This window comes from Podarcis tiliguerta (genome assembly GCF_965153285.1).
Source record: "Podarcis tiliguerta genome assembly, chromosome: 6".
In the NCBI taxonomy this organism is placed as follows: domain Eukaryota; kingdom Metazoa; phylum Chordata; class Lepidosauria; order Squamata; family Lacertidae; genus Podarcis; species Podarcis tiliguerta.
The window spans coordinates 2,847,126-2,871,438 of NC_139539.1; the positions used below are offsets into that span (position 1 = coordinate 2,847,126).

Here is a 24,313-nt window from a genome sequence, read left to right on the forward strand (position 1 = left end):
GTATGGTACTGCCGCACGCTGGCTTTGCCTTGTTTAAGTCCATGTATGTCCCTCCTGGCAATATCGACGTCTACCTTTGATAAAAAGCAGGAGTCCATTGCTTTAATAAAAGCCTTCGCATCTTGGAGCGCTGGATCATTGTCCCTCCATAGATTCCGCAGCCACGTTTTGGCTTCCCCATGCAAATGGGACAAGATAAACCCCACTCTCTCTCTCTCATCTCTAAAGTCTTTGTCAAGTAAATCCAGCGCAAACAGCAGGTCTGCTCTGAAGTTGGGGTACTGCTGCAAACTCCCGTCGAAATGCGATACAAGGCTTCCTCCCCTTCTCCCCAAACCTATGCCTTCTGCCTTGGCTCCCTTTTGCCCCTCTTTGGAAAGCACGTCCAACCTGGCCTGGAGATCCCGGCAGGAGGTAACCATCTCCTCCTCTCTCTTCCTGGATGCAATTACCTCAGTGCTGAGTTGTGTCACCGCTTCTTGCAGGGCTTTTATCTGCTCTTCCGTCGTCATCTTGCCTGAGTTTTGTGAGCTCTGTAAGCACCCCTCCTCTGTCCTCGCTGCGCCGACTCACGTGGCGAGGTTCTTGGTGCCAAAACTTTAAAATTAGAGACAGAGCTTACTGTCAGGGCTGGCTCCGGGTCCCAGCTCACCAAGGACCAACGCTAGCCGATAGTACAGTATCAAAGTCTTTATTGAAGAATAGTCTCCATTTACAAGTCTCAGCGTCCCAGCCCTACGTCTGGACTTTAGACCGGCGAAGCTCTGTCTGGATCTCCACCCCCCGTGCACCAGTTCAAGACTCTAATCTTACTCCACCTCTTCCTTCTCTCTCTCTTCCTCTGGGTCTTACTACCCCCCGGGGTCTCATTCCTCCTGGACTCTTCCGATGCGGAGCTAGACCCCTCTGACTCCTCCCCCTCTCTTCGGCGGGCTTTAGGACCTGGCTCCTTACCCGGGCTGCCCACCTTGCCGCCCTCCTGTACATTTGAACTTGGCGCGCGCGCGCGTTTTACTTTCCGGATGACCGTTTCCTCGCTCCCTGACGAGGGTGTGGCCACTCCTGCCTCACGTTCTCCCTCTGCCTGCGCGCTCCCTGATCCCGATGCCTTGGACTCCTCCCCCCTACTGCACTCTGGGGGGGACGCTGGTCCGGATTTCCAGCTGCTACTCTCTGAGTCCCCTTCTTCCCGAGGTGTCCCCCTGGGCACTCCCCTTGCCCTGACCATGGGGGCCCCTTTCTGTGAATCCTCCGAGTCACTGGAGAGACTCAGAGATCTTGGACTACTGTCGCCGCTGACATTTCCTTCCGACTCCTCCCCCTCGCTCTCTGTTTCTTCCCTCTCCAGTGACTCTGCTCCTGAACCCCTGACAATATACATATACATATACATATACATCTCCAGTGAAAACATCAGTACAAAGTAAATGCGACATAAATGGAAGTAACATAAAATAGCAATGGCTAAAGCAGCAACTAATCATGCACACCCTCACCCTCAGAAGAAGGTGGGCGAAAGAGGTTTGCTTTCCCCTTCTACAGTTTGGGAGCTACCACTGAGAAAGCCCTGCCCTGGGCCTCCGGGTGGCGTTGTTGGGTTTTTTTTCGGGGGGGGGGCTGATGTCGATGAGGGAAGAGTGAGATTGTGCCTTGGGTGACAGTACCGCAGGAGCTGTCACTGCCCCTTCCCTGCCGCGGGCTGCAGGTTTGGGGCCGCAACAGTAGCAGCATCTTGGGGTCTCTGGTCTTTCTGGTAATGGGGCCCCTTCCCTTCTCTTTTTCAGACGATTCCTCCTCGGAGAGCTGCAGCGGGAACGGCTCCTCGACCCTGAACCCGTCCACCTCCAGCAGCACTCAGGGGGATGCCGCCTACCCAGAGATGAATGGGAATGGAGCTGCCGTTCCCATGGACTTCAGTGCCTCCTCTGAGGACCAGCCCATCAACCTGTGCGACAAGCTGGCACCTGCCCACGTCACCCCCTCCTACCAGTCGGACAGTTGCAGCGCCGATGGCCTGCGGAGCCGCGCGAAATATGGAGCCAAAAGCACAGCCGAGGTGTGTGTGTGTGTGTGTGTGTGTGTGTGTAAAGTGACGGTAGCAGCCAATGACATGGGGGCAGGGGAAGTGTCCCTCCCCCTAACATCCAATGGCAGTAGTGGAGTTTCCCGCTGGCTACAGGCACGGTGGCAGAGTCAAAAGAAGACCATGTGGAGGCTGAAGCGAGAGCAGGTGACCCATCTAGGTAATAGGAGAAGATCAGTCACCCTGATAAGGAGGCCCTGTGGCCTAGCCTTGCGTTAAATTTAGAGCACTCCACGTTTTGTGTTCCTTCGCCACCGTAGTCCACCGACCAACTACACTCAGTGCCAGCAAATTTTCCTAAGCCAGGGGCCTTGCTCCTAGCCTTATCTCGGCCAGAAACATTTCCTTTTAGGGCAGAAAGGAAGCAGAGTCACTGGCCTTTGGGGGTTCTGGCCCAGTGGCCCTTCTTTCGTGTGGTTGGAGCTTCTCGCAGAAATAAATGCCCATTGGGAGCCAAAACAGCAGGGGAGCCCTATGGCGTCCGTAGAGAATGACCAGATGACCAGGGCATGGTGAGATGAATTCACCATCTGCTTCATGGACCTCACAGAAAGGGGATTTCCATGGGCAAGAGCTCTCGCCAAGGTTCTGGGGGATTCGCGGTTGCTGACCGATCCTCATGGTGGTTGAACCTTTCTGTGACTGCTTGGAACAAACAGCTGGGGGGGGGGGTGTTTCAATTTCCTGCTTTGCCTTGTGTGCTTCCTAGCACTGATAACAGAATGCTAGGCCTAAATTTTATCCAGCACTGCTGTCCTCAAATCCCCAAGGTGGAAGAAGAGGACACTTCAGACTGACCCATATTTTGGGGTATTAGAGGTTACCGCCCACAGACTTCTGCTGCACTTTCCTGCTTGTGTGGTGGCACCTCAGTAAAACCTCATCTTACTGTTTATAGCAGAGTTTCCCCCCCGGAGGCAGAGGACAAGAACAGTAGTCATAGTCAAATTCCTCAGTCAAGAGCTTCTTTATTGCTTGACTGGTTGCACAAGTGTTTCAGTTCCTAATACGTACAAACTATTTACAGTGGTACCTCTGGATGCAAACGGGATCCGTTCCGGAGCCCCGTTCGGATCCTGAAGCGAACACAACCCGCGTCTGCACGTGCGCGGGTTGCAATTTGCCGCTTCCACACATGCGCATGACGTCATTTTGAGCATGTGCAAGCGGCGAAACCCGGAAGTAACATGTTCCGTTACTTCCGGGTTGCCACAGAGCGTAACCTGAAAACGCTCAACCCGAAGCTACTTCAACCCAAGGTATGACTGTACCTTGGTTCTCAAACTTAATCCATTCCAGAAGTCTGTTCCAAAACCAAGGCGTTCCAAAATCAAGGCACACTTTCCCATAGAAAATAATGCAAAATGGATTGATCTCTTCCAGACTTTTAAAAACAACCCCCAAAACAGCAATTTAACATGAATTTTCCTATCTAACGAGACCATTGATCCATAAAATGAAAGGAATAATGTACTGCAGTCACACAATCAATCAGTAGCTGAACTAGGTTCCACACAGTCACACACCAAAAAAAAACCCCAAAAAGAGCCACAAAAACACAAAATAAATAGCAAAAACAGACAGACCTCAGTGTAACACTCAAAACGGAGCACATTTGACTTCCGAAAAAAGTTCGCAAACCGGAAAACTTACTTCTGGGTTTGCAGTGTTTGGGTGCCAAGTTGTTTGAGAACCAAGGTTTTTGAGAACCAAGGTGCCACAGTACATTCTTTCTATATCCAGCACGGTATAATCTCTCTGTGTGTGTGTGCTTTCCTTGTGCGGAAATTGCAGCCTGCAAATTCCTCCCTTTATCTGCACCTGCAGCTGTAGCCAATCGAGCCAAGAGTGCCACTCCTACACACTAAAGAAAATTCTGGAACCCTCTTTAAAGCTTAAGGGAACTTTTATCTGTTTCTTGAAGAATGTTTTCCTAACATGAGGTGTGGACTTGGGTCTTCCCAGGCATTCACTGTAGAAGTGGCGTGGCTGTGCCCCCCTCTGTCCCATTTTAGCCCTCTGCCCCCTCTCCCAAAGTTAGAGATCTGTGAGCCGCCAGAAGGCTAAGCAAGACGGTGTAGCCGGGGGGGGCGGTTCAAAGTGCTGATTCTTTGTCTCCTCCCTCAGTCGCCTCCGTACAGCTCTGGCAGTTACGATTCCGTCAAGACCGAGGTCAGCGGCTGCCCTGAAGACCTGACTGTGGGCAGAGCTCCAGCCGCTGACGATGATGACGATGAGCATGATGACCATGAGGACAACGACAAGATGAACGATTCGGAAGGAATGGACCCAGAGCGGCTAAAGGCCTTCAATGTATGGGCAGCTCTATGTATGATCAGCCCTATGGGGGGAGACAGGGTTCAGTAGCATGGGCGCACCTTTCCTTTCCCCTGTGAGAGGGGAGGGACTACAGCTCAACGGCCAACCCCATGCTTTGCACACACAGTCCCCTGCTTTAGCCCATCTGTGGTAACTGGTGATGGAGACATTGCCCGAGAGTTTCGGCTGCTGCCAGTCAGAGTAGACCACCCTTCCCCCAGCCTGGTGCCCCCGCCGGACTGGAGCAGGCAATTGTGAACCAGGCAGGCTAGCGATCCGTTCCGGTGTGAGGCAGCTCCCGATGTTCCCTGTTGTTTCTGCAGATGTTTGTACGCCTTTTTGTGGATGAGAACCTGGACCGCATGGTTCCCATCTCCAAACAGCCCAAAGAGAAGATCCAGGCCATCATTGAATCCTGCAGCAGGCAGTTTCCCGAGTTCCAGGAGCGAGCTCGCAAGCGCATCCGCACTTACCTCAAATCCTGCCGCCGCATGAAGAAGAATGGCATGGAGATGGTGAGGGGTTTTTAAAATTATTATTATCCCCAATTCCTTCTGCATCTCCTCTCCTAAGATAGTTGAGAACCATCCCAACCCCTGTTCCTTCCATCCCTTATTCATAGGAGCCTCACTGGACCCAGTCTATGTAATTGCCCTGTGGGATGGCATCTCCACGCTTTTGCCATGATAAGGAAGACTTGGCCACTTAGGGACACCTGTCCAACTCTCTCTCTCCCCTGGGCATCCTCCATTCTCTGACCCTTCCCACTGACCTTGCTGAGTCACCTGGGTGGGATGGGGCGGGGTGTGTGTGTGTGCAGGGAGACTGCTGTTAGATACTGTGGGCTTTGGTCATGGGGCCCCATAGCAGTTGATGATTTCCACCACTATGTGAAACTTCTTGGAGAGCTTGTCTGGAGAATTAGGGAGTGGTCTCACTCAAATGCTGGCAACAATCTTCTGTTTTGCATCTTATTTTGGGAACGCTTGGAGATCTTGAATTGGTGCTTGAGTCCAGTAATGGATTGGATGTTTGTAGGAAGCTGAGACCATCTAGTCAAGACAAAGCTGCTGTTAGGATCAGATTCACTGAGAGTTCTCTTGACCTGGTTTCTGGGTCACTTACATGACAGTCATCAGCTGTGACTTGGTGTGCCTCTAGCCAGTGGTGGAGCAAGCTGATTGGGCACCTGGGGCAGCACGCGTGCCCTGCGCCTGGGGGCAGGGCCAGCCACCCACAGGGTGAGGAGTCTTTCTGCTTCCCTTCAGCTAAGGGGGAGAGAATGGGCAGACTGTTTGGGTCAGCGCAGAGCCTGAGGGGGCTCCAGCCACTGCGTCACTCCCAGGAGAGACGTGTGGCTTGGGCATGCTGCACGCCCCACGGTGAGTGCCGCCCACCATTTTGTCACCCCCCTCGGTGAGGACACACGGCGCGGGCTGCACCTACCACACCAGCTTTGCTACACCCCTGCTTCTAGCAAACTGCATTTCATATCTAAGTTTTCTAGCGTTGCCTAAGTTCAGAAGAGAAGTTTTGTTGGCATGTTTTAACATTTTATCCTCTAAGATCCTAGATGGCAGATTTGCCATAGTTCCCTACCACGTTAGGTGCTGTCCTTTCAAACTTAAAATTTGAAACAGTCTCTCCTACATACCTTTGCTGCATATTTTATCAAGGGGTTAGAGAAAGCATAATTTATCTCTTTTATGAGGCGGCTTCCTGGAAGATCCTTGGGGGCTCTTTTGAGCCTTTTCCTTGATGGATCTAATAAATGTTTTACCAAACAGGTGACAATATATATGTGAACATTCTAATGTATCCTTGACCCAGTACAATGGTTTGTTTCCAACCTGTCACCTGGGAATTATTCATTGATTCTACGGAGGCTTTGATTTTTGTACATCTTCATATGTTCTACTTTGTTAATGGTCGGTATACATTTGATTGATCTGCCTTTGGTCCTGGAGAGCCACCAGGTAGCAGCTGTGGCTCGGAATGCTTTGGCACAGCACCTTTCCTGGAAATCATAGATGTTGCCACTGTTTCATGTGCCCAGGTCACATCACATCAAGGTTAGGTTGCTACGGCACATTTTACAGAGGGCTGCCTTTGAAAACTTAGAAATGTCAGTTTCTGAAAATGCAGCAGGCAAGGCTGCGGCTGTGGATACTGCGCATGTTGCTTTATCTGGTGTTCACTGATCTTTGTTGGCTTCTGGTTTGCTTGTGGGCACAACGTAAAGTGTCCTTAAAGCCGGAATAGTTTTTGTTTTTGTTTTAAAGTGGGGGGAGCCCTAAATGGTTTAGAACCAAGCATGTCATCAGGAGTTTGGAGGGGTTCCAGGACAGGACTTTTTTTTTATCATGGCACCCAGATTGTGGAACTCCCTCCCTTGCAATGCCTGATGGGCTTTTCAGCGCATTGTTAACATTCCTTTTGTTTTGTTGTGCCCTGCTTTGGAAGAAGAAGAAGAAGAGTTTGGATTTGATATCCCGCCTTTCACTCCCTTTAAGGAGTCTCAAAGCGGCTAACATTCTCCTTTCCCCTCCCCCACAACAAACACTCTGTGAGGTGAGTGAGGCTGAGAGACTTCAGAGAAGTGTGACTGGCCCAAGGCCACCCAGCAGCTGCATGTGGAGGAGCAGGGAAGCGAACCCAGTTCCCCAGATTACGAGACTACCGCTCTTAACCATTACACCACACTGGCTCTCAACTGGAGTTGCTTCGGTTTTCCTTCCCTGTTACATGGCTTGGCGTTTTGAACGAGCACCCTTAGATTTTACCTCTTGGATTTTAATTGGTTGCTTTATTTGGTTCTTCTTAACTGATGTCTTCTAAGCATCCTTGGGGGCCTTTGGAAGCCAAAAGGAGGGATATAAGCATGTTAATACAGAACCATTCATTTTTCCCTGAGCTGGTGATTCTTCTCCTTTGACTGTCTGGTCTGCCTGCCCACCCACTGACCCTCTTGTCCGACGGCTGACATTCCTGGCTCTATGTGTCCCCAGACCAGGCCCACCCCGCCCCACCTGACCTCAGCCATGGCCGAGAACATCCTGGCAGCCGCTTGCGAGAGCGAGACGCGGAAAGCAGCCAAAAGAATGCGGCTGGAGATCTACCAAACATCACAGGTACGGGCCCTGGAGCTGACCTCTGGTTTGGCGCTGGACGCAGGGTTCTGTGCCCTGGGGGTGCTGTGACGGAGCTGCTGCGCCTGCGCTCGCCCCATCGCCACCTGTTCACAAGCTGTGCAGACTGCATGTTGCACTTGTGGCTTTGAGAGCAGGCAACGGGTGTGGTGCTATGCACAGCAAGGGGGGGGGGAGGAAAGAACAGGCTTCTGGGTATTTGGCTTAAAGGGCTCCTCGTCTCCCTCAGCCCCTGCCTGGCTGGAGGGGCCTGAGGCCAGGCACGCTCCTCCCCACTGACTGGTACACCCCTTGCTTAGAGACCCATGTTGGGAAAGAGCCTCCTTCATTGCCGGAGGCTGGGCTAGATGACTCTTGTGGTCCCTTCGAGTTCTGCAACTCTATGATTCCTCCCCTGTAGGATGAGCCTGTTGCCCTGGACAAGCAGCACTCCCGGGACTCAGCCGCCATCACTCATTCGTCCTACACACTGCCAGCCTCTTCTTTCTCCCAAGATCCCGTCTATATCAACGGGAGCCTGAACTACAGTTACCGGAGCTACGGAAGCCTCGGAGGCAGCCTGCAACCTGCCTCCTCGCTCCAGACAGGGAATCACAGTAATGGTAAGCAGAGGATGGTGTGTGTGGGGGGGGAGAAGCTCCGGCTCAACACCCCCCCCCCCCGCCAATTATGCTTTTAGAAAGCTTTCACTGGTGCCACGGGGAGCTTTTAAAAAGCCTAATTGCTTTGGGGAAACGAGGCAGTTGAGGAGGGGAGGGGTGCGAGAAGGGGAAAGAGAGAAAGGGGCTAGGAAGAGAATGGAGTCAATGAATGTTTCGTGTGCATGTGAGAAAAAGAGGAAGTGTGGGGTGACTCTGCCCCCCCCTTTGTGTCTGTGCGCACTCACTACTGGCCTGTGGCTTGTGGAAGGTCCCCCACAAGGGCATGCAGCCCTCAGGCTGAAGAATGCCTTCTGTGCCCTCAGGTGTTGCCCTCGAAGGGTGAGTCCAGGCCAGAGTCTCGTGAGCCAACACAGCAGCCCCTCGCCCTGTGCGTCTGTCATTCATTGTGCCCTTGGCCTCAGGAATGGGGGACTCTGGGGCTCCTTTGACAAAATGTGGAAGTGTGAACCCCCCGCCATCTTGCCCTGTTGGTTTTTGGGAATGGAGGGAGGATCCTCTGAGTGCCTGTCGTGAAGTGTGCCTCAGTGGCCTCTGGCCTCCTCTCACTCACCGCTTGCCCTCGCTGGAAGAATGTGATATCTGGAGCCGCAAAAGATGCCTCTCTGGGATTGATGCTTCTCATCCCTTCCTAATGCCTCTTAACTCTGAAGCAAGATCCCACCCTGGGCTCCAGCCACTGAAGCCTAATCCCCTTGAGCGAGAGGAGGAGAGGGAGATGCGTTTTGCTCCTTGAAGATTGCAGGTCCTTGAGTGCACTCTGCCCGGGGGGGGGGGGGCACTGGCCCTTCCTGTGCTGGACAGCCCTGGGGCCTCAGGCCTTCTTCTGCTTGGCACTTGGCACTTTCCCAGCTTGGTTGCTTTCTTTCTGTTCAGGGCTCCTTGCCCCATCTCAAACCTGGTCTCTCCTGCGCCCTGCTTAGGGCAAATGATTGGCCTGTCAAGCTTGCCCAAAGCTCCCTCCCTGGCTGCCCTGCTTTGGGCAGCCGCAGACAGTGTTTGGGGAGCATTGTGGTATCAGAGCCCAAACAGCTATCGCTTGCTAACACTGATGTACTTGCGGGTGCTCCTCTGTTTCTTTAAACATGTGCCCTGCTTTGCCCCTTGGCTCATAGTGGCTTACGACAGTCACACTAAAGCCAAAACAGCCACCCAAATCGCACAGGTTGTGTTCTTCCCGGAGGCTGATGAGCAACACGCATCCCTGTGACGGGAAATCTCTCTTCCGGGGCAGGGCTTTTGGGGAGGAGGGCAGGCTCCCCCACGACCCGCCTGCTAGCGGCATCCTTTGTGCTTCCTGACCGCCCCTCTCCTGCTCTTTGCCCGCAGGCCCCACCGACCTCAGCATGAAAAGTGGGGCGCCCAGTACCCCCACCCCTGCCACCACCAACAGCACGAACAGGGGGGTTCCAGCCGCCCAGCTCAGCCCCACGGAGATCAGTGCGGTGCGGCAGCTGATCGCCGGCTACCGGGAGTCCGCAGCCTTCCTCCTCCGCTCTGCAGATGAACTGGAAAACCTCATTTTACAGCAGAACTGACTGCTGGCCTCCCTTTGGCTCCTGTGCCAGAAGACACTGTCCTTTGCTTGCAGAGGGGCTCCCTTTGATAATCTGCTCAGGACTGGCCATTGCTCTGCCTACCAACCACCTCCAAGCTGGCACAGGTTCTGACTACTTTTTTTATAAGGTGGGATCCAAAAAGATCTGTTTCTTCTTGGAGCAGGAGCCCAGGGCCTGAGGGCCTGCCTTTTGAACCTGCCTGCGCCAGTGCACTCCAACACCGACCCAAAGGAGCCGGCCTGCAGCCTGGAGAGACGTAGGACTATTTTGAGGGGGGGAGGAAGACGTTGGGGTGGGGAGAGCTGGTGGGGGGGGGATGGAGCTACAGGCACAGTCAGAATTTACTTTTGTAGAGCCCCCTTTCCAGCACCTGCCCCCCCATCCTGCCTCTTCCATGTCTTAGAAATTCCATATTTATTGAGAAACGGGCCCTCCCTCGCCAGGATTTCTCCTCCCCTTCTCCCTCTCTCCCCCCACCCCCTAATTTATTTTTCTTTCTTTTTTTTGAAAATGAATTTTTGAGTTTGTACAGATTTGCCACTTTTGTGTCTGTCAGATGAGGAGGAGGTTTAATCCTGCACCGTCACACATTCCGCCCCGTGTTCCTGGGGGGCTGGAGGGTGAGGATGCGGAGACCAGCCGCCCAGGCAGCGGCAGACCCTCTGCTTCTTCTCCCCCTTTTCCACCAGGCAGCCCTATGGCAGAAGCCGCGGGGCTCAGAGGCCAGCCCCGTCCCCCAGCCACTTCCAGTTAGCAGGACTTGCTCTGGTCACTTTAAAGGAAAAGCCCCTGGGGCCCAGAAGAGAAGCAGCTGCCCAGCCTTCTTCCTCCACACTCTACCTCACTCTGCGTTGTGGGTTTTTTCCAGACTCGGGGAGAGTCCAGTCGTCAACCCTCAGGGGCATTTGAGCCAGCAGACCAGGCCTGTTCCTCGCTGCCCTTCCTAACTTTGTGTTTTGGGGAGGGGCAGGGTTGCATTAGCTACACGAAGGGGAAAGGGAAGGGACGAAATGCAGCTTCCTGTTCACGTCATTCCTGGAAGGGTTTTGTTTTCCATATGAAGGCTTTTTTGCAGCCAGCTGGGCAAAGGACTCCTGCAAGAAACCCGGTTTCTGATGCCTGGAACTGGGCTTGAGCCACTACTTTCTCCCCTCCAGTTCTCCTTCCCACAGCCCCCGCCCATGCCTCTCCACCCACGAAATGCACTTGCTTTTTTGCTCAGTGCAATATTTTTTCAGTGCTGCTAAAATCAGGAATGGAGGAGCTGAGGCAGCAGAGCCAGGCCGTGGGAACTGCTCAGGGCCAGCAGAAGACACCAGAAAGCCCAAGGCCTCGGAGATGGGGTGAATTTGCTACACCTCCCCTCTGCTCCCAGCTGGGCAACTTTGACTGCCCCCAAGCTTCCCCATGATGCCACAGCTTGCTAGGGAAAGGGCTGCAGAGTACCAGCCCTTGCAAAGTTTAGGAGAAATTTGCAGCAGCACTCCTAAGTTGGAAGCTCTCCCATTTAGGGCCCATAGGCCAGGAATACTGGGCCATTTTCCTATCGGAAGTGAGCTTCTTTTGTTCAGAGTTTTTATTTGCCTTGTTTCATGAGGTGAAAGAAATAACAACACTCCATTCCTACGCCCAGTTTGTACGGAAACGACTTTTGCTTGTTTGAGAGGAACTTTCTTCCCCGTATATTTGCTTGGGATCAGACTTAAGTTTTAAGCCACATTTTGTACCCAAGAAGTTCTCAGGAACAAACTACTGCAGACCCTTGGCAATTGCAGCTGTTCGTGGCTCGGTTGCATCGTTTCTCCGTGAGCGTGGCTTTGTTGCACATGAGAATTCCTGATCCTAGTTCACATCCCCAGAGTTTCTCTATTTTGAGTCCGCCAAGTGACAGCCCAGGAGTTCCAGGGAAGGGGAGGACAGCCTTTTGGCGAAAGGCCCTCCTTCCAGCCCCCCTTCTCTCTTGATTTCCTCTGCAGCAGAGAACACCCAGGTGTGCGTGACCTGCTGCTTCTCCCTCTCAGCTTTGATTTTCTGTAAATATTTATTATTGTGAAAGGCCCAGGAAAGAATCAGCCCTTACCACACCGCTTCTGTGCAACCCTGAGCGTTGAAAGTGTGGCAGAGACAATCGCTGTCCGTAATAAAATCCTGGTGTTCAGTTTTGTCATGTGCAGCCTTCGCATTGCTGGAGGCGCCACCAGGAGCCATAGCCATGAGGCGGCGGGGGGGGGGGGGTGGCTGTTTACCCAAGAGAACAGGCTGCTTAGGTAAAGGTCTCCCCCACCCCACCCCACCCCGGGTGTAACTTTTTAGAGTACTCTTCACTAGATCACTTTGGAACTTGGCTTCGTGTGCGTATGTTGCTGCTTTCGTTTTTTAAACCACTGGTTAGAATGTTTTGAGACTGATCTGATAAGGCTCATGGAAAGAGACCAACGGGGAAGCCAACCGGGGCTCACAACCGACATCAGGGTTGGGTGGAGTTCAGGTAAGTATAGCATCCGTGGTCACATTCGGGCCACGGAAGCCATCTTTTGTGTGTGTGTTTATAGCTCTAATTGTCTTAGGACATCTCTGTGGTCTTCAGCCGATGATCCCTATTGAGTAGGGACCCCGATTCCTGCAGAAGGCCCAGCCCACCTGTTCTTAAAAACAGGACAAGAACCCACAGAACTCATGGGCTGGCAGGTCTTTTTACAAAAACCGAGGAGAAATCTCCACCCACGAGTCCCTTCCCCATAGCAGCATTTTGGGCCAGGGAAAGGCATTCGCAGGATTCCAAGTAGAAACCCCCCCCCCCAAAAAAAAACATTCTCCCAACACTGGAAGGCCCTCCCCTCTCTCATAGACGGCTGTAACGTTTAGTACCAGTTCATTTACGAGAAATGCTGCTTTGAACTCAGAGGGTTAAATAAGATTTTGATTTGTAATTTTTTGTAAAACTTTTTACAAGGTAGCCTAGTGATTTCACCGGAATACCAACTACAATCTGTCCATGGTCTGATTTTTATATAATTTAGTGGTGCTTTAGAGAAAGTTCGGTTTGGTTGTTGTTTCAGAGCTGTACAGCTCAGTTCTTCGCCTGTATCTACCTAAGACCAATGTGAACCTTTGTACTTTTTGCTCCTGACTTTGGACTCAGTGAAAGTGTACTGTTTACATGTACAGAACTCCCAGCACATCCCGTGTTCTGCAAGACCTGCTCTTGGTGAGACACCCCCTCACCCTTGTTCATCTGCTTAGCAGAGCCACAGACTCTCTCATCGGCACCCTGCCCATCTCTGTGCACAAGCGCGCATGCCCGCCCCACCCCTGGGATGTGCGGCTGCTGCAACCCAAAGGGTTTGTACACAAGCCATTCCGTGTTCTCCAGCGACCAGTTCAGCTATCGGGATCTTTAATACGGTAGGACTAAGGTGAAAGCAAATAGCTAGAATCTCCCTGGCTAGTCAGTCCACAGGATGGCACTACTTAATTCTGTCTTCTGCTTCCTGAGCACCAAGGCACAAGAAACGGGGGCTGTGGGGCACGCGTGGCCCAGGAACGAGACCTCCAGCAGCTATTGACAAAGCCCAAGAGGCACCCAGACTTCCCTAGAGACGCTAGAGGAAGGAAATGGCACTTAAAACCAGCTTGAGAAGGTGACACTTTATGGCTTAAATCTCTTGAATTCTAAAAAAAGACCTTCCCTGACAGGCACCTATGCAACTTCATGTGGCTCTTCTAAGCAGATGGGCACTTCCTCCTCCATGTGCTATGGAAATACTTTTGTGTTATATAAAGTGGATCTTTTTCCAGTAAATGTGGCTTAATATTTTAATTCTTAGAACGTGTGTTTGTTCTATGTAATGCAACTTAATTCTGTTCTGTTTGTGAAATGAGTAGCACAGGCCAACCTCCTTGTCCCATTCACTTAAAAAGACCAACGAGCTGTTTAAATCGAGCGGTTCTTTCCATCCATGGTATTACTTGCTAAATGCACTGATTTCATAAGTATGTGGAATTTTTTTGAGTCTGTATATCATATTATAAGACTGAATCTACTTAATAAACACTGTATAACAAACAGAACGCATCTTCTAGTTTCCAGTATGACTCCCAAGCAGCTGTAGACTTCTCCCATCTGTAGGCCTACGCAGAGCAGTGTTCTGGTCCAATCTGTTATTATTTTAATTACCGTATTTTTCGCTCTATAAGACATACCAGACCATAAGACGCACCTAGTTTTTGGAGGAGGAAAACAAGAAAAAAAATATTCTGAATCCTAGAAGCCAGAACAGCAAGAGGGAGCGCTGTGCAGTGAAAGCAGTGATCCCTCTTGCTGTTCTGGCTTCTGGGATTGCTGTGCAGCCTGCATTTGCTCCATAAGACGCACACACATTTCCCCTTACTTTTTAGGAGGGAAAAAGTGAGTCTTATAGAGCAAAAAATACAGTAATTAATTGTCCTCCCTTCATCCCAGGATGAGTTACATGAAAACCACTTTAAAATAACTTAAGGAAAAAATAAATATATGCACCTCATGCCAAAAGCCAGGATAAACAGGCACCTTTCTTCAGCGTTATAATAAAGTTGCTAGGTGCACCTCTGGGTGCGGGGAGGGAGTTCCATAGCTTAAAGGCCACCACAGAGGCCATCTCTCTGTCTACCACCTTCCAGGCCTCTTAAGGACAGAGGAACTACCACCAGGCCTCCTCCTCGACCAATCTCAGCACCTGAGGTGGTCTTTTGGATATTTGGGGCCAGAGTCATTGAGGGCTTTAAACACTAATGTGAGCACCTTGAATTGGGCCCAAAACTAAACTGGCAACCAGTGCAGCTGTTTTAACACACAGGGTAAAGGTAAAGGACCCCTGATAGTTAAGTCCAGTTGCAAATGACTCCAGGGTTGTGGCGCTCATCTCACTTTACTGGCCAAAGGAGCCGGCATTTGTCCGCAGTTTTCCCGGGTCATGCGGTCAGCATGACTAAGCCACTTCTGGCAAACCAGAGCAGCGCATGGAAACGCTGTTTGCCTTCCCACCGGAGCAGTACCTCTTTATCTACTTGCACTTTGACGTGCTTTCGAACTGCTAACTTGGCAGGAGCAGGGACTGAGCAACGGGAGCTCAGCCTGTTGCGGGGATTCGAACCGCCAACCTTCCGATCGGCAAGCCCCAGGCTCAGTGCTTTAGACCACAGAACCACCCGCGTCCCTTAACACACGTTAAATAGAACCCTAGCCAGTAATGTAGCCACTGCATTTTTGGACCAACTAAAGTTTCCGAGGAGTCTTCAAGGGCAGCTCCACGTTCAGTGCACTGCAATAATCCAATATGGCGGTTACCAGAGCATGGAGTACGGTGGCCAAGTCATCTCCCTCCAGCAGTGGTTGGAGTTAGTGAACCAGCCAGAGCTGAAAAAGGCAATCCTAGCCACCAAGACCACCCAAACCTCACGACAGCATTGAATACAGGAGCGCGCCTCCCATCTGCAAATCTCCTAGGGGAGTGCAGCCCCACCCAGGGCAACTTCAGTGTGGGATGCTTTCCAGCAGGGAGCTGTGTTATTGCATTGCACAAGAAGCAAGTCTCAAGAACATCCCTTCTTGCTAATTCCCTTGCATGGAACTGGTGAAATATCAGAAGGAAGATTAAAACCACAAGTTTGCTTTTTCAAAATGTTTATTTTTTTTCCAATACCACAAGGGACATACAACACCAGGGGTCATCAGAGAGGACTCTCCCTCCCCACCAGACCAGCATCAGTCTGTACACTACAGTGGCCCCGAGGGGGTGCAGAGTGAGGGGCCCCAACTCTGCCCCCCCATCTTTGGTAAGCAGGTTTTAGACCATCAGCTTAGTTGCCTTTAATACCGCAATTCTTTTAACCTCTCTCATCTCCATGTTTCCAACTAAAAAGCTGCTACATTGATTTAAGAGTAAACCTTTCTGGAAAACGAGGTCCAGGTTTTACACTTCTATAGCTTTTGAGCGGGGAGGGCTACAATTAATGAAAAAGAGGAGTCCGGTCAAGGAAGAGGTAGGTAGGAGCTAAAGGAGAAGAGGAAGATGACTGACCTTCACTATCCATTTGCTCTAATGAAAATGGAGTCTTTGCTTCCTCCCTCGCCCCTCAAGAGGGAAGCCCGCTGCAGCCAACGCAGGGCACCCCAAGGCGAGGCGCGCTGGCTTGCCTGCTCCCACCGGCTAAACGTGCCACCTGAGCGCTTGCCTCCAGCTCCCTCTAGAGTTGCAAGAGGGGCAGTGAGAAACACAACTTCGGAGCCAGAGCAGCTGAGCGAGACCTGAAACAAACGCTGCACCTCTCGCTCAGAGAGCAGGGGAGGCCGTTGCAGGCGTGAGGCAGGACAGAACACAGCAGCTCCGATTATGGACAGCAATTAGTAACCGACACCACTTTAATGCAATACTGCTGCAGCCTGAAAAATAAATGAATTTTAAAAAACCCTTTTATGTACATAACATCAATTTACAGAATTGCCCAGTACTGTGTACAACATATAAATACATGATCCAACAGATGCATAGAGGGTACATATAGGAGCCAAACATTTCACTTTTTACACCCAAGAACAAAAAGTTTAAAAATTTCTGCTTAGAAAATAAAAAGGTCACAGCCAGCCCCACTGCCCCTTGGTGGTTACAATTCCTCTGGCGCAGAGGCTGCCTGCGACAGAAGACAATGGCAGCCGTAGCCTCTGTCCTGACACAGCTGCACACAGCCAGGCCCCTCCAGTACGGAAGATGATGCCACACTCACCATCTCGGTGGTGACCCTCGTCCTGCAGTCCAGTCCTGAAGCCCACAACCATTTATTTCCTGCTCTCTCTAAGTGGAAGGATCTAGAAAAACCAACCACCTCTCTCCCCCAACCCAAGCCAGGGAGATTGCAGGAAGGGAGAATGGAAGACTGAATTCTGCTCCCCCTGCCAAGAGGGGTCTACTTAACCCAGCCGCTAAGAAAGAAAGAAAAAAGGATGGTGCTGGCTCCAGTTCCCATGGAGCAAACCCTCCCTCCTCAAAGGGCTCAAGGAACACAAATCACTAGTGCCAAGGAAGGCATTAAGCAAGCAGAATGTTCAGCAATTCTTGTGGGTGGGGGCAGGGAACCCCTCAGAAATGGGATGGTCCAATCCTAGCAGGAAAATCAAATATACAGTGCTAACATTGCCTCTATTATGACCAGAATATTTTGTGTACAGATTCCAGAATCCTCGTTATCAAAACAGACACACGAAATATACAGCTCCCACCCCCCCAAATCCCTTTTTCCAGGGCCGTAATTCATCATCTTACCACAAGGCACAACACACAAAGCTTGGAGGGGCCAATACAGTCGTCATGACAAAACGCCCCACAGCCTTTGCACATGATCATGGCTTTAAGGCTGCATGAACACTTGAGCGAAATCTCTTCCATGCTGCCGCTATCGGCAAACATCTGTGCGGAGAGGGACATGCCACGGGACGCGGCAAAGTTCGCTTTGTGGCTTAGCTGCATCATGCTTCCTGCAAGGCTCCTGGGGAAGCCTGGCACGCTGGAGGCGTAATTAAAGCCGGCAGAATTCAGCTGCAGCTTTGAAAGCTTCCCGTAAAAGGCCTGCTTGATGTTGAGCTGGGAAGGGATGGAGGAAGGCTCCAGGGGTTGGGCAAGTCCCTTCCCCAGTTCCCTTGGCCACTTGAAAAAGGGCAAGTTCCCAACAAGAGGGCTGCTTTGCAGGTGCTCCATCAGCTCCACAGGGCTTGGAGGGGCCTCCTTCCTCTTCTCCACGTTCCTCTTGGCTGGGCCAGAGCATGGCAGGACCTTCTTGTTCTCCACTCCTCTGCCGCCGCCTCCTCCAACGTGCGCACGCTGCTTCGGAGGCCAGTCTTCTCTTGTGACTTGCACGCCATGTCCAGGCGCGGCACTCTTGGGGGGCGGCAGCAGCTTACTGTGTGAAAGCATGCCCAGGATGGGAGAGGGTTCCAGGACTCTGGGGTGCTGGGCTCTGGCAGCTGCACTGCAGGGGATGCCAGAGCCAAAGACCTTCTTCCCAAGAGCTCCTCCTCTCGGTTGATCTGGACCCAGAGAGGTTGTGCCGGTTGCTTTCAGCTTCTCTTCTGGGCTCCCAGGGGCAAGAGATTCTGCAGGGACAGCGGCAGAGGAATCTTTTCTATTGTTGTAAGTGCAGGAAGAGAACGTTGCTCCTCCCAGGCCCAGCTTATCAGGTTTCTGGGAAGTACCCACTGCTCGATCTGGAGAGTCTGAGCTTTTCTCTGGGTCCTTCTCTACCCTCCCCACAGGCAAAGGTGTTGGGCCAGAAGTGCACTGCCTCTTGGGGAAGTCCCTCGGAAACCTTGGTGCACAGTATCCATTGCCGACTTCACCACTTATGTCCAACCCCTCATCCCTAGAGGGCTTTTGGGAAAGGGAACTCTTGCACTTGCTCTCCACTGGGAAAGAACAAACTTTGTTCAGAGAGGAGGCTGCAGCTACTATGTTAGGGCTGCCATGGGCCCCTGGAAGAACTGCTTTGAGAGGCAGCCTTCCCTTGAGCAACTGAACCACCAGAGGGTTGCTTGCTTCTATAGACAGAGGCTTGGGGGTCTCCACCACCAGAGGTCTTTCCTGGCCTTCTGCATCAACACGGAGGGAAGATTCACAAGCTTCCTGCAGACGAGATACCTGCGGTTGACAGGTGTTGGTGGCCCCTGCTTCTGACGGCAAGCCCGCCCTGCACAAGGAAGTGTCAGTTCTAACCAAACTTTCTAATTTGATTCTGTTATATTCCTCCTGGTGGCCCCTGTTGGGATCAGCTCCTTTCTCGGCAGCTTTGCTGTAGTCCTGCCCCAACTCTGCGCTCTCATCCGTCAGCTCAGCTTCCAAGTCGGATGCTGTCTCCGTTGTCTCGCTCAGGATGCTCCTGGTTTCCTCGTCACTGGAGGGGCTGGTGCTTGGCTTGGCCTTCGCCTGCTGTCCGTCGGTCTCCACTCCTCTCCTCAGCAACACCTCCCACGGGGGAAGGCCTTCAGACAGCAGCAATGGCTTCGACAGAGAAACTTCATCCTTGCTGGTGTTGTGTAGCCCGCCTGGCGTTTCCCTTTCGTGCTGCTGTGGGGCCAGCTGGCTGGGGGACATGTGGAATTGGGAGGAGAGTTCCTCTGTCCCAACAATGCTGGAGTTCTCTGGATTGGGGATGTGCTCCTCTATGGTTGGGCCAGATGCCACATCTGGCCCCTTTTCTAGTTTGCTCTCCAGACCAACGGTACGGCTAGAAGTACCAGAGGTGGTTTCTTTCAGAATAGAGGCACAATTCGGAGGGGAACAGTGGCCACGCTCATGCCCTTCCGTTCTACTTCCAACTTTGAAGAGAGCCACTGGAGAACGGCTTTGTTTGCTGCTCGGAGAAAATTCACTTCCCTCCTTCCTACCACGTCCCTCTTGGGAAGCAGCGCCTGCAGACGGTTCACTACTTATATCACTTGGGAGCTGCCCAGAGCTGCCCACTGGCGTCTCCGTGGCTAGGTGACCAAGGGACGGCTCGGCCACAGCGCCTCCCAAGCAGCTGCCCCCGGAAACTTCTGCAAGCTGGGTAGCACCTTCAGACCGAAGTGAAGTCAGGCTGGAGGCCTGCCCAAACGCGAAATCTCCCTCAGCCTGCGGGGAAGAGGCCTTTTGCACGCAAGAGTCCGCTTTGGCCAGCTCAAAGCCGGTCTCCTCTTCTAGGTGTGAAAACGACAGTAGCTGTGCTCGCTGTAAATCTGACCTGCACTTCCCACGAGTTCTCTTCGATCGCCAGTATTTGGGGCGGTGACCGGGCTGCCGGATCCTGCAGCCGCTGCTGCTGCCACCACCACCACCGCCTTCATCCGTGTTCCTTCCACCTCCTCCCGGCCCACCCCCACCTCCAATGGCGGTGGCAGGAGAAGCAGCCTCTCGCTGGATCCTGCCTTGCACAGCACAGGCCTTAAAGTCAGAAGAGGCTGAGTCCCCGTTTCTGTCCTGGCCGGAGGGTTCTGTATTGGGGATAATCCTAGGACATATCTGGTAGGCTGGCTGACCTTTAACCACCCAGGGGGGTTTGATGCGGGAAAGTTGAATCTGTAAAACAAGCAGACAAGAACAACAACAGTTTTACACAATGCGCTGGTGCTTGGGTATGTGTGCCTTAGAATTACTGCACAGGAGCCCTCGATGGGGCTCCAGAAAACTTACAAGCAAATCATTTAAACTGTTATTCTCAAAAGATTTCTGGGAATGCAGTCAGGTAAAGGCATTCATTACCAGAGTCCTAGGAAGGAGGAGTATCTGATAAGCTAGTTGGGTTTTTGTTGTACTGTCTTTTAATGCTTTTCGTTGTTTCTGCAAGAACCTTGAGCTCTGGGCAGGCAGCAAATAAAACACATCTGTAAAAAATCTGTATGCCCAGGAAAAACCTTCCAACTCAGGCCTTTTCTCACCCAGAAGGTGGAAGCTGAAGCTCTGCTAAGAGTGAAGCTCTAGGAACTGACCCAAATGGGACTGGGGTGGAGGGCATGGGAGAGCCTCTCCAAAGTTGTCCAAGCGGGACCAAGTTAAGAGGGGGGACAGTGCCCAAAGCTGTTAATGGCGTGGATGCATCTAAGCTATACTGAACCAAGCAAAAGGCTTTGTTGGAAGTACCGTATTTTTCACCCTATAGGACGCACTTTTTCCCCTCCAAAAATGAAGGGGAAATGTGTGTGCGTCCTATGGGGCGAATGCAGGCTTCAGGAGAGCCCCACCACCAGCCCCACAAACTGGGGGGGAGAAGCCTGACTTGGTTAGAAGGCTGGCGGGGGGGGGGGGGGGGGGAGAGAAGCCTGCTCCTCCCTGTCGCCAGCCCCGCAAACTCGGGGGACAACGGGAGAGGCGCAGCGCGCCTTTCCCGCTGTCCCCCAACTTGGTTAGAAGGCTGGCAGGGGGGAGAAGCCTGCTCCTCCCCATCGCCAGCCCCGCAAACTCGGGCTTCCCCCTCCTCCAGCCCCGCAAGCTCCCAGAGCGATGCCAAAGCTGCACGCAGCTTCGGCATGGCTCTGGGTCCCGTTCTGGGGGCTGGGGGAGGGGGAAGCTCGGGCCTCCCCTGCCCCAGCCCTGCGCCTGGGGGGAAAAATAATTTCCCCCCTTTATTCCCCCCCCCCCCAATCTAGGTGCGTCCTATGGGCCGGTGCGTCCTATAGGGTGAAAAATACGGTAACTGTAATAGGAACCCTCCATTTACAGACGAGCAAACAGAAGAGAGAATAAGCTTTCTTTCTGAGGGAGGGAAGACTTTTCCAAGCTCATCCATCTGCTTGCTTGCCTTCCTTCCCCACCCATGCCCAGAGGGAGAGAGAGAGGGAGGGAGACGTATCGAACACAGGCTGCTTCAGGTCGCTCTAGCCCTGGTCCCCAAAGGCCTGTATGACCTGGCCTGAGGCTGTTACCTACCCGGATGGGTGGGACTTTGGGTTCCTCTTTGGTGGGCTGTGGCTTTTCTGGGTGAACACTTTCAATTGTGTTACGAAAGGACTGACGATCTTCAAGCCGGGGCTTCTTCTCGGGGAAGGAGGCAGAGGCAGCCTGCTCAAAGCACTTCCTCTTCTGCTCCTTGGACTCCTGGTCTTGGGGCTCCTGGGACAGGCTGGGGATTCTGCCCAACGCTGCGGCCGCCGGCATCGCATCTTCTACCTTGCTCTGGGTCCTGGTCGCCTCAGGCGAAATCTCCGATTTCGGAGACACCCGGCTCCTTTCGCACAAGTCCACTTCCGGCTTCGCGTCCCTCTGACTGGGGGACTTCGGCTCTGGGGACTGTGCCTCTTTGGCCGCCGCCTCCACGTGCTCTGCCTCGCACAGTTTGCTCAGGCTCTCCCGGGTTCTGCACCGGAGGGCACGCTTCTTCAAGTGTGCGTCTCGCTGCCGGGTGACAGGGCCACGCTGCACCCTTGGAGGTTCCTCTTGGGCGGCTGAGGCAGCCCTGGTCTCTCTGTTGACTGGAGCTGCTTTTTCTTGCTGAGGCGCCTCACTAGTCAAGCCCAGCCTGCAGGTCAGGGACACAAGGCAGGAAGTGAAAGGAACCCCGAATTAGTTAATGGTATTCTACTGATTCTAATGGAACTTGACACCTTGCCTAAGCCAGTAGCCAAGATCAACTGGGCCACCTCAGGATAAACCTAGGCTGTTGTACATTATAAAGCAATTCTGCGTTGAATTTCTACAGCATTTTTAAAAAGTGCTAATTCTTGCTAGGTCAACCCATTGCCTTCATACTCATTTTCCAGAATGTTAATTGCCCTTGCAGATTAAAAGACCTAGGGTGATAGCCAACATTAGTAACTTCGGTCAATTAAATTAGATTAGTCTATTCCAAGTATGACTTGGCTGGATATCACCTGTAGAAATTCATTTTAAAAATTAAAGGTTGGAGGTAGAGATGGTGAACTGTGGCCTCCCTGAGAGAGTTAAACCTCTGCAGGTCCCCTTGCAACACTACACTCCCCCCCCCCCCCAAGTGATGGCACAGAAACAGGTGAAGTTAGCTTGTGGTTTTGTTTTTTAAAGGTATTCAATAAAAACACCCACTTACTTTTGCCCGTAGTAGTCCTCAAAAAACCTCTCCTTCCACTGCTCTGTTTTCTTTTCCTTCTCCATTTCTTGTCTTATGCGAACCTGCATTTCATGAGTGAACTCCCCTGCAAAAAAGCCAACAATGAGAAGCTGGAAGCAGCAGGTGCTAGTATCCCAACTCAACAAACGTCGCATCAGGAAAGTGCATGGCAGGGTTAAGTCCAGGGCAGAAGAGACCATACTTCTGCGCTCCTGTCAGGTGAGCTGTAATGATCTCAGGGGGACTCTGCCTTGGTGCCAAAGGGACAGCATTAACTGGGGCAAAATCATTTTTAAAAACCGATCAATGTGGGGAAACTTTGCTGAATGCTTTACATGTTGTTTGAAATCTTACGTTAATTACATATGAACAACTTTTTCTTTAACTGACACGAGTTCTACTAACTGTCTTAAAGGTGGAAGCACAATGCTGCCATTCTGCTTTCGCAACAGATCTCCCCTTTCCTCTCCCCTGCAGTCCCTCATGCATCTTCGAGAACTGCTCCAGAAAAGGAGAGCAAGGGGAGGAAGCCCTGTTGGATGCAACTGAATGCTTCAGAGCAATAGGGGAGCCATGATCCGGGGAACCTTGGAGTTTCCCCCAGCATTTCAGGGGTTCCTCAATGAGGAAACAAGTATGGTGAACAAGGTTGTCCCCTGCAATGTATAGCTAGAGGATGGCCTGGGCAAGATCCGAAGCACCTAGTTGGTTTGCATGAGGACAATGTCCATGCCAAAGAGGGTGCCCTAGGTTAGAACAAAGCCTAGAATCATTTGCAGCAAAGTGGCTCCATGGCAGACGCTCACAGGTTTCTTAGAATCCACGTTGGTGCCAAAAGCTGTTATCTTTGAAAGGGAGATAAAAGGAAACCTAAAAGTATTTTGGCTGCCTTCCTCTTTAGAGATTTCTCCCTCCAGGGGTTCAGCAAGATGAGGATCTTTAATCTTTTAATACAGACTCACAGCTGAAAGGATCGTATATACGCTGCCTTTTCACTAAAAGTATACAGTGATCAAGTCGGCTAAAAATAAATTCATAAAAACAATTGCACAAGTCTCTGATTTTAGACTGGCTTTCTGGCCTAGGAGGTGGAAGTACAGTGGTACCCCGGTTTTCGAACATAATCCATTCCAGAAGTCAGTTTGACTTCCGAAACATTCGAAAACCGAGGCACAAAGGGCGGTTGGCAAATCCAGTAGAGAAAATGGGGGGGGGGGGGGCCCTCAACGGAAGCCGTTCGACTTCCGAGGCGTGTTCGAAAATGGATACTTCCAGGTTTTCAGCGTTCGAAAACCGAAACGTTCGACTTCTGAGACATTCAAAAACTGAGGTACCACTGTACTTCTGAGCCATGCACGTCATTCAAAATACTTAAGAGCCAGATGGGTGATCTGCTGTGAAAATACAGAGGTGTCATCACCGATGCCTCATAATCCACCAGAAACTTCCTTCAGATTTTTTTTCAAGTCACCTTCCACACCTGAGCAGAGCAGGAGGCACCCGAGGCCTCACACTCCAACAGGCTTTGCTGCTAAAGCAGACAGAATTAGATTTTACTGAATCTGTCTGCAAGGTGGAAGGTCAGCGAAGAAGATGGATGCTGACACTGGGAAAAAGCCGTCAATGTTTCTGTTAAAGTTGTTTGGAGCCTGTGCTCCTGCCACCTCATAAATCAAGAGGCGCAGAGTGACTTGCACCACCACAACGCAGGATCCGGGCAGTTTGACTTAATACACTGCCCGGCCTCTACCAAAGCAGCCGCTCCACCCCAGGTTACCTACCATCAGCCAGTCTCTCTCTCCAGCTCTGGGCTGCGTGGGTGAAGAACTCGTTATTCAGAGCGCTCCCACTAAGCCGCATCAGCCCATCCGTCCCGGCCTAAAAGGAAACAAGCCACAGCAGATGAGAAGCTTGCACAAGTGTTGCAGAACAGAGGGGCAAGACATGGCTGGTGGGGAT

At 51.9% G+C, this 24,313-nt stretch overlaps 2 protein-coding genes across 12 annotated transcripts in view; one reads left to right on the plus strand and one right to left on the minus strand.

The window, feature by feature from the left end:
- NOL4L (nucleolar protein 4 like) overlaps window positions 1–13,840 on the plus strand; it is a 146,011-nt gene extending 132,171 nt beyond the window's left edge. For all 10 annotated transcript variants that reach the window (XM_083447399.1, XM_083447400.1, XM_083447397.1 and 7 more), the window contains 6 exons: window positions 1,785–2,056; window positions 4,211–4,396; window positions 4,726–4,917; window positions 7,411–7,533; window positions 7,952–8,153; window positions 9,540–13,840. In XM_083447399.1, coding sequence (XP_083303525.1) covers window positions 1,785–2,056; window positions 4,211–4,396; window positions 4,726–4,917; window positions 7,411–7,533; window positions 7,952–8,153; window positions 9,540–9,748 — 1,184 coding nt within the window. In that variant the 3' untranslated portion in view covers window positions 9,749–13,840. The remainder of the gene's footprint in view (window positions 1–1,784; window positions 2,057–4,210; window positions 4,397–4,725; window positions 4,918–7,410; window positions 7,534–7,951; window positions 8,154–9,539) is intronic.
- A 1,574-nt stretch (window positions 13,841–15,414) lies between these two features.
- The window catches only part of ASXL1 (ASXL transcriptional regulator 1), a 32,393-nt gene continuing 23,494 nt past the window's right edge, over window positions 15,415–24,313 (minus strand). For both annotated transcript variants that reach the window (XM_083447252.1, XM_083447251.1), the window contains exons 9-12: window positions 24,136–24,232; window positions 22,334–22,439; window positions 21,199–21,787; window positions 15,415–19,851 (exon numbers count right to left, since the gene is read on the minus strand). In XM_083447252.1, coding sequence (XP_083303378.1) covers window positions 17,059–19,851; window positions 21,199–21,787; window positions 22,334–22,439; window positions 24,136–24,232 — 3,585 coding nt within the window. In that variant the 3' untranslated portion in view covers window positions 15,415–17,058. The remainder of the gene's footprint in view (window positions 19,852–21,198; window positions 21,788–22,333; window positions 22,440–24,135; window positions 24,233–24,313) is intronic.